At 35.7% G+C, this 9,186-nt stretch overlaps 1 protein-coding gene across 1 annotated transcript in view; it reads left to right on the plus strand.

Annotated features, from left to right (window-relative positions):
- The window catches only part of HCRTR2 (hypocretin receptor 2), a gene marked incomplete at both ends in the record, with an annotated part of 30,775 nt that extends 26,015 nt beyond the window's left edge, over nt 1–4,760 (plus strand). Inside the window, 4 exons of the mRNA XM_084202385.1 lie at nt 356–576; nt 1,954–2,075; nt 3,157–3,357; nt 4,567–4,760. Coding sequence (XP_084058511.1) covers nt 356–576; nt 1,954–2,075; nt 3,157–3,357; nt 4,567–4,760 — 738 coding nt within the window. The remainder of the gene's footprint in view (nt 1–355; nt 577–1,953; nt 2,076–3,156; nt 3,358–4,566) is intronic.
- Nucleotides 4,761–9,186: the final 4,426 nt, after the last annotated feature.

The raw sequence follows: 9,186 nt of genomic DNA on the forward strand, positions 1-9,186 counted from the left end.
TATAGAACAAAACATTTAATGTAGAACTTAGTAGCAATGTAATAGCAGCAATAGGATTGGTAATTTTGATAGTCTGAAGACGCAGGCGAGGCAAGGTATGTGGGAAATCAAGAAAATTTGAGGACATGTGTTGATATCTGTGTATGAAACACATTTTTTTATGCAGTCTCTCCTGTGTGTCTGAAATTCAATTTGTTTCCTGCAGCTATATTAATTAAATTAATTTAAAAATCCTTTTTATCCCTGTGAACTTACATTGTGTGTGTCCAAGGTGTGTATTTGTCTCGTTATACCTGCAGAAAAAATCGGTTTTTTAAAAGTTTTTTCAAAATGCCTCTTATTTTATTTCCCCTAGATCCCAGGAACTTCTTCTGTTGTTCAGAAGAAATGGAAGCCTCAGCAGCCTTCAGCACAGCCCCGAGGGCTGGGACAATCAACAAAGTCAAAGATTAGTGCTGTGGCAGCTGAAATAAAACAGATTCGTGCAAGGAGGAAAACAGCACGTATGCTAATGGTTGTCCTTCTGGTTTTTGCACTTTGCTACCTACCAATTAGCATCCTTAATGTCTTGAAAAGGTAAAGTTTATCTCAAAATATAAACACTTGGTAAAGCTTTCTGTCTAAAAGCAGAATTCTCTGTTACAAGACACATTTTATTCTCACAGATACTTTTGAAGGATAAGCTTACTTATTGCATGATAAAGAAGTGGAAAATAAGCATACCATTGCAAGAAAACATTGTATATAACATATATATGTAAATATATAACCTATCCATAGTACTTAAACTAGAGGCCACATTGTGGAACTCTCATTAACAAGATCTTCCTCATGAAAATGATCTCATTAAACCTCATCATTTACGTGGGATTGCAGCTTGTTTGCTGTAAATGCCCCCATGGAAGTGCAGTCACCAAAGCAGCAGCTGAAGGTTAGCAGCAGAGTGCAGTGTTGTGGCTTGGCTCTAAGGGCTGTGAATGCTGAGTTCAAACCTAAGCTGCTCATGTGCAGTTTTGAGACCTTAGACTAAGCCTTCCATTGGTCCTATGAAGCTGCATTTTAACTTTTTATCTTTTTCCCTCTGTGCATTTCGTATGTAATTGTGTACGTGGTTTTTGTACAGTTCTTGAAAAGCTGAGGCTTTGGTAAAGCCTCATGAGCCCTCTGGAATACCAATAAATAATGGCACATAGAAGAAGATTTGAATATCCTAACAATAATGATCATGTTATTGGTGTTTTTTTAATTGGAGTGTTATTGGAACATTTTTGGTTTTAAGGGATGGTTTCAAGGTTTAAATACATCCCACTCAATTCTGGCCCTTCCCTGAGGCCTAATTTAAACACTTTTCATTATCAAGTCCTTTTGTAGAAAATTTAGAGAGAAAACTATTTCCAGATGATGGTTCATGCCACCTACAACATGAAACAGAGGAAATACACAGGCTGCCTCAACAACAATAGCAGAGTAGGGCCAGAATTAGATTTTCATTTGAATGGCAGAAGTAATGTGTAAAGAGTCTGGGAAATGCAGATTTCCCTGGAGGGCAGAAGCTGCTACAGTAGCCTCAGGTTTGGGGTCAGTTTCAATTCCAGGGATGTTTGGGGAGAGGCCTTGAAGAGTGAGCCTAGAGCCAGGAAGCTCAGTGACAGAAGTACATCAAAAGCAACTTTTCCTGTCTTTTCTTGGCTTATCTGACACTAGATGAATGTAGTTACTTGTCAGAAAACTTGTGCATCTTTGCCATGGTAAAGTCTCAGCCGTGCCAAAGCACCAAGGCAGGAGGGCTGGGGAGAGGATTTCTTTCTCTCAAGTAAGAGAGCACTGCTCAATCAGCCTTTTTGTGGTACTGCAAAGAGGTCATCACAGAAGAAATCAGGCTAAAAGATGTAAAATCTTTTAAAATGAATTCTAATTTTGCCATCTTTCAGGTTTGCTTTTCTCTTTCTGTAGGGTTTTGGGGATGTTTAATCATGCTGATGACAGAGAAACTGTATATGCCTGGTTCACATTCTCACACTGGCTTGTGTATGCAAACAGTGCAGCCAATCCTATTATTTATAACTTCCTCAGTGGTAAGTTACTGTTAACTAGAATTCAAGTTTAATGTGTAATTTGAATGTAATGAACCATAACAAAAATTAATGACCGTGTAACTTCAGCTCAGCTCCTCCAGTGGGAGCTAGATCCTCTTCCTAGAAAAAGTTGTCTGAAGTATCCCATTACCCTCAGGCTGTCTACCAAGAAGTAACCTAGAGTGTGCCAGGGCCTGAGTCCAAGTGCTAGAGTGTGACATTAATGTGGTAGAGAAGTTCCTGCTGTGATTTTCATCTGAAACAATTTCCATTTCTCTAAACACTCCTGGATGCTCTCTGGCAGGTAGCACAGTCTGGGGGCTGTCCCCAGCTGGTGTGTTATATTCCAATATTGGGATTTGGAGGCTGTGAGTCTTTAATAGTACTTGCATGGCCAGACTGTGCCAAGTAGGGTTAACTTCAAAGAAACAGACAGGATGCTGTTTACTTATAGATTTGTCTTAGTTTGTGTTTGTGTCATTTGGCCTGGAGAGCAGAATCAGGACCTGACCTGGTAGTATTGCAGCTAAATACAGGGAGGCAAAACTCTATTGATCCTCACTACATATTGGCCCACTGTAGTTTTTTTGTGGTGTGTAGTATGAGAATAATCTGAACAATTTCCTCTGAGCCCCAAAAACATGGGATTGTCAAACATTGTGAAATCTTTTAAAATCTATTAATGATAAAACCCAGATTAGCCATGCTCTCTCATTTCACATATCAAGTAAAGAGTCAATCATTCAAGCCTGTGTTTGCTCAATTATTTTTTTGTTACATACATAAACAATCAGCAGACTATCTATGAGGTGGTTTCATTAGTCATTCTAGTTTGTCCATTCAGTCTAGCCAAGAATAATTCTGTCTTCACATCACACCTCACATATCTTCTTAGAAAGGTTGTCTTTTCTGTCTTTCTCCAAGATGATGAAACTGTGATTTTCTGCTTTTGCATTAGAAGAGCATCTGGGTGGTTTGCATTAATTTTGCTTTAGATAACTCCTTTATATCTGAATCAATAAAGTTTGATGAAATGCGTTTTATAGTACAATTTTTCATGAGTCATTTTTGTGGTTGACAGGGAAATTTAGAGAAGAATTTAAAGCAGCATTTTCCTGTTGCATCTTTGGCATTCGCAGCCACCATGACGAACGGTTCAACAGAGGTCGTGCCAGTACAGAGAGTCGGAAATCCTTGACCACCCAGATCAGCAATTTTGATAACGTTTCAAAACTTTCAGAACACGTTGTATTGACCAACATAAACACAATTCCATCAAATGGTACTGCATCTATTACCCACTGTTAGTATACTTGTCCCTATGCCTTTGGATCCCATAGAAGTAAATTCAAATTTTGCGTCCATCAATATTGGGATCTGAGCAGAAAGAGAGAAGGGTGTTTAAAATTAAGAACTGACAGTAAGAAAAGAAAATGAAAATAACTATTTTATAGAATATGCCATAACTTTTAATGAGGGAAGAAAATTTCTCACATTTATTTCAAGTCGTGTTGCAGATAGCTAGGGAGCAAAGCAGTTATATTTTATACAAATATTTTCTTTGGATACCTACTTCTTTTAGACTCCTAAATAAATAAAGAACAAGTATCTGAAAGTACAAAAATTATTTTCCCTATCATTGGACTGTGCTTATGAACAGCTGTATTCTGCTCTCATCTAATTAGCTGAAGTTGTGGTATATTTTATAACAAATGTTTTAATCAAAATTGGGTGTAGAGGTGGAACTACCGTAATGTCATTACTATTTCAAATTATCCGCTTAGCATGCATTCTGGTGTGAGTTAGGCTGATCAAATAAGAAATTCATATTAATTTATTTTCCAAAATCTTTGTTCTTTTTTCCTGTTAGGCTATTGCATGGGTTCAGGAACAGCTGGGAAGCCACTTTTCACTTAATGTAGAAGGAATGGGTTTTTTTGCCTGAATTCAGTAGTGTTGCTATTCCTTTATGTACAGCACAAGCAAAGTTACAAATATGAAGCTCATATGACAGTGTGGCTGTAAATTATGTTTAACCCTTTGTTTCTCATTTATCCTCTTCTCTCTGTCCTCTGCTCATGGCAGGGGAGTTAGACTAGATGGTCTTTAAATGTCTCTTCAAACCCAAGTGCTCAATGATTCCATGACTGACTTATATACAGGAAGCTGTGGTGCTCTGCTGGTCAGAGAGGCATCTGAATAAGGAACCACGGGGCAATTTACTAAAGAGTGCATATTAATAAGTAGTAGAACACATGAAAATGTTGAAAAGTTTAAAAATCAAGATTTACGCATCAGAAAGGCCCTTAGTCTTCAGTCAAGAAGCTTTCACTTCAAATTTTCAAATGCAATTTGAAACATTTTCTGGAAGACCATTTTATTAATAGTTTATCACCTGCATGGTGTTCAGAGCAAGATAATCAGAGAGTCAGTCAGCCAGCCACCTGACACAGGCAGTGAAATGATCTTAAAATCTTTATTTTATCTACAGATATCCCAGCTATGCTCAGCCCATTGAAGTCAGCAGAGCTGCATCTTCACATACCCGGGATGAACATGACTTCAAACATAGATGAAGCCATAAGGGTTTCTGCAGAAGACACGGTCAAGCCAGAGAATGCAGAGTGGGATAAATTTGTCCCTAGCATAACTAAACTCACTTCAATGGAGTTACAGCAAGGATGACTTTGGCTCAATACACTACAACTGCCACAGAGTGTCACATGCTTTTAGCTGTAGTACAGACTACAACTGGACAAAGGGGTTCCTTCAAAATAACTGCCTATCCTCTTTTTTCTCAGTCTTACAGAAACCTACTTACCTCAGTATGAGCTAAAGAACATGTCTTTACAATTCTTTTTAAAGATTGGATTGTATCATACTTTGTAAATATTGTAGATATTTATTTTTATATATTTTAGATGCTGTGAAATGTTCTAAAATGTATCATATAAAGAAATCTAAGTATTTGAAAGAAGGCTCAAACATAATTTATTTATATCCTCTTTCTATAAATGATTGACTTATGTAAAAGGAATGCTTACTTATGCACTAGTGATATTCTGGGATTACTTTGCACTTCTTTTTCTGCAAATCCACTTGTAGTAAGTTCTTTGTTTATTATGGAACTTTCACTTCAGATTGTTTTGGGGAGAGTCCACGTTACTTTTCTAAGTACAGACAGGCTTCTAAGATGTGAATCCAAAGTGCTGAAAGTCACATATTTTCATAAGATTATACTTAAACAGCCTTTTATTTTTTTCAGATTTGAGTGCCTGAAAAGTAACCATTTAAATAAAACTTCTGTGATGCTCAAAGGTGCTATAGGCTCAAATTTCCTGCTCAGGCCAATAGGAATAACAAGTGTCAGCACCTCTGAAGGACTGGACATTTTAACTTTGGTAGCTCATTTTAGTCTGTAATGTGTAAGTGCCGCTCCAGAAGATCTCTGAAAATCTTTAACGTAGAAAACATAAATTGCCTTTCATTTTCATTACTTTTCTCTTAACTGCCACTAAATACTAAAGATACAATCAATTTAAAAATCTATATATCTATTTATGGGATAATCTCTCTGGCCTGGAGCATCCTACTATGTATTGCATTTTTCCCCTTAAAGGATGAACATGGTGCATCAGTGGAGACTTAGTCTTCTGGAAGAATGTGGTCTATTGGTTAGAAAAAGACTAATTATCAGAACCTGAGATACAATTTCCCTGTGGCACTATTCTTGCATTTCAGTCCAGATTTTTCAAAAGAATAGGTAGGATGAGAGGGAGGACTTTTTTATTAAAAATCATTTGGCATAGGAAGAAGACAGTCTCATGTATTCAAATGTTTCTATAAAGCCAATTATTAATTGACCGGGTGTTATTTGATTACCTTTTGTAAATATTTTTTCTAGGTTTTTCTTTGACCAAATGTCATGCAATGTATTATCTATCATGGCAACTATAGTTTTATGAAGTGGTTAATCATTTTATGCTTTAGCCTTCCCCAACAGTTGTTTTACTTGACATTGTTGCAATTCCTCCTAGTTTACATTGCTGTTAAGTGAGGGAAAGGGATTTGCATTCATTTGGATATTAAAGTTTTCTATTTAAAGAGAAAAAGGAGAATACTCTTTTTTAATTAAAAAAGAATAAAGAAAAATATCTAAATGGACATAATGTTTAAATATCAAATAAAATAATAGGATTTTCAATATTTCTATGTGTAAGCTTCATTTTTAAGTATAGCTAGTATATCAATGTTATTTTAAGAAATTATTTTGGTTAGTCCCTTCTAAGAAAAATAAAACCCAAGTAACTGTGAAAAGTGCAGCAGGATTTGATTTCATAGCTATTGCAATTCCTTTACCATAAGAATACTATTTTTGCTCTTCAATCATGGAAAATGCAGAATTGTTAAAGAGTGTTGAACAAGATATATATTTTTTCTATATAATTTGAAATGATTGAACAAACACCTGCTGAATTAAAACATTACAGATATGGGAAAATGGAATTTTAAAAGTCCTCTGAGCTTTTGTTTTGTTTAGTTATAAGCAAATAAATAGTCATAAAGTTAAAAACTAGTATAGCAACCCAGCTGCAAAATAATTATCAGTAATGATTTATTTGAGACATAAAATATCTCAGCCCATGGTTGAAAAATGTCTATTGTGCCCAGATTTGGGAAAGCTATATTTTTATTTCAGAAAATGTATTTTTAGCTTATCCTTGAAGAAAGAGAAAGAATGTAGAAAGCAAAAGTTATTTAAGAAAGCTTGGACAGCAGAAGAGGAGAGTATGTATACTTTTCAGACATAGAAGGTCATGGGTCACTGTGGAAGACCAGCAAAATTTTTATGCCTTTATGTGAGGTGTGTTTCCCTGTGAGAGGGAAAAAGGGTTCAGTACTCCTACCCTGGGCCACCAAAGAAAGAACCAAAATATCGATGTTAGTGATGCTCATGGACAAATCCTAATCAACATCTTTCTAAAGAGGGGGTGAACAGCACCTGCTGACACAATTTGTATTCTTTTTGCTGCTACCTTAATGCCAGGGGGATAAATTGTGTTAGCTGAGTTAGTTCTGAGGCAAGAACATCACTAAAGGCCAATGGCAGTTTTTGGAGGTGTTCTGTGCTGTGTTAGAACAGGAGATTATGGCCTTAATTTTGTCTTTGTAAGAGAAAGCTTATCTTGATTCTCTTTTTTATCTTTTCTTGTTTTCACCTAGATCTCCAGAATTAAAATGTTTCAACATTTCTAGGAATTTCTTTTAACCACAACTTTAACTAAGCAGTACTTTATGTGTGGAGAAGATAAATAAAATGAGACATTCATTACCAAATGATTCTGCGTTTTCTCTGGACAATTTCTATTGAGTAAACAGCATATCTTTCAGACATAAATTATACAATCAGTTGTTATATCAGATTTTAAATTCTAAGGATAGCTAGAGAGCAATTTTTACCAGAGACTGTGGCCATCAAACTAAATATTGATGAAATATGGTTATCAAGAAAAATATCTGGTTATTTTTATTAACAGATTTCTCATTCAAAAATAAATATTTTTGATGAAAATGATTTTTATGCTTGTATTTATTTAGCTTTACAAAATTCAAGAAATACCTTTTTTAATTAAAATAATCACTGGGATAAATAAACCCAATAGTGAGCAATAGCCAGCAATGGAGATAGAAATAGCTGTGAGAAGAGAGTGTATAATGAATGAACATTTCTTATCCAGCATATAAATACTAAATGTTGTCTAAAATCTGAGCCCTAATTGGGCTTTGCTACCTCTAGCTGCTTTGTTATTCTAATATTTCCACTATTGAAATGGAGATAAGTGGAGAAACTGAGTTCTCATGCTGTTGCTTCTGCTCGTCCACAGCAGCATTAAACATAGGGCTTAAATCACAGCATTTTTGTTCCTGCAGATATGAGTTCTTGTGCCACCATCATTCTGGTGCTGTGTCTCTCAACATATTTCACAGCCTTGAAGGTCTGATATCCTGACCTGTTTCTCCTTTACTGTTGTCACTGTAGTGATAAGCTTGTGCCTTGCAGTCACAATGAATGCAAGATAATATCTCCCTGTCTCCACCTCCAAAACCAATATGTTTTTCCTTTTCTTCTGGACTAAATAGAGAGAACCATCTCATTCTCTGCTTTTAGCAAAATTGATATGTGTTATTAATCTGGAGAGTGTTTTATAGGATGGAGAATACACCAAACCTTACTTTAAGTCAGCCCTCACTCAATGACATATCATAACCTACTGCTGCATATTACAATGGTCAAAGGGAAAGGCAAATTTAGCTTTCCAACCTAGAATTTGTCTCACATCTAAAATTACATTTATCTCTCAGGCTGTTTTTTCTACTTGACAATTAGGTTTTTCTGTGGCTGTTGGATATATTGGGTGAAGTAATATATTATTTATTGAACAATTAAAAAGCCCACAAACAAATATTTAGTAATTTTGTCATTAAGAGCTTACATAAATAATGCAGTTTAAAAAACTAGCTAAAAATCTGTGTAAAAGAAAATAAAAAGAGAAATTACAGGCAAGATCAATTTTTCCTGAGCTAAGAAAAATAACTGAAATCTGGACTTTGGGTCAAGTTCTGATTTGTTTGTAGGGACAGGATTTCAACCACTATCTCTGTCTCTCTGATAGCTAAGCTGAAAATTTTGACATCTTTTTGTTTAGGCATTTAAGGACCAAATACAGTTAAATATTTGTGAAAATAAGATTCATGAGTAGCATGGGAAAATCAGTAGGAATCTGTTGCTTTCTCCTCCTTCCACTGCAAAAGCAAAGCACAGACACTGGAGCCAGCAGGTGTATGATTGCATCCTTTATGGCTGACTGCTCCATTGTTAAGTACCAAGTCAGCTGCTGACTTGTATGGCAAACTGGTTTTTGAGGTATTTTAGTGAAACACCTGAGGTTACACTCATAGTCCAGTCTAGGACTAGACTATAGATTAATTTTTTGTTCCCCTAGTCTGCCGTCCACCATATTCCATAGGTCTTCTCTCTCCTTAACCGATCAAGATTGTATTCCATATCTGAGATAAATTCACTTCTAGAATGTGTTGAAAAGTGCTTACA

This window comes from Fringilla coelebs (assembly GCF_963513975.1).
Source record: "Fringilla coelebs genome assembly, chromosome: 3".
NCBI lineage: Eukaryota > Metazoa > Chordata > Aves > Passeriformes > Fringillidae > Fringilla > Fringilla coelebs.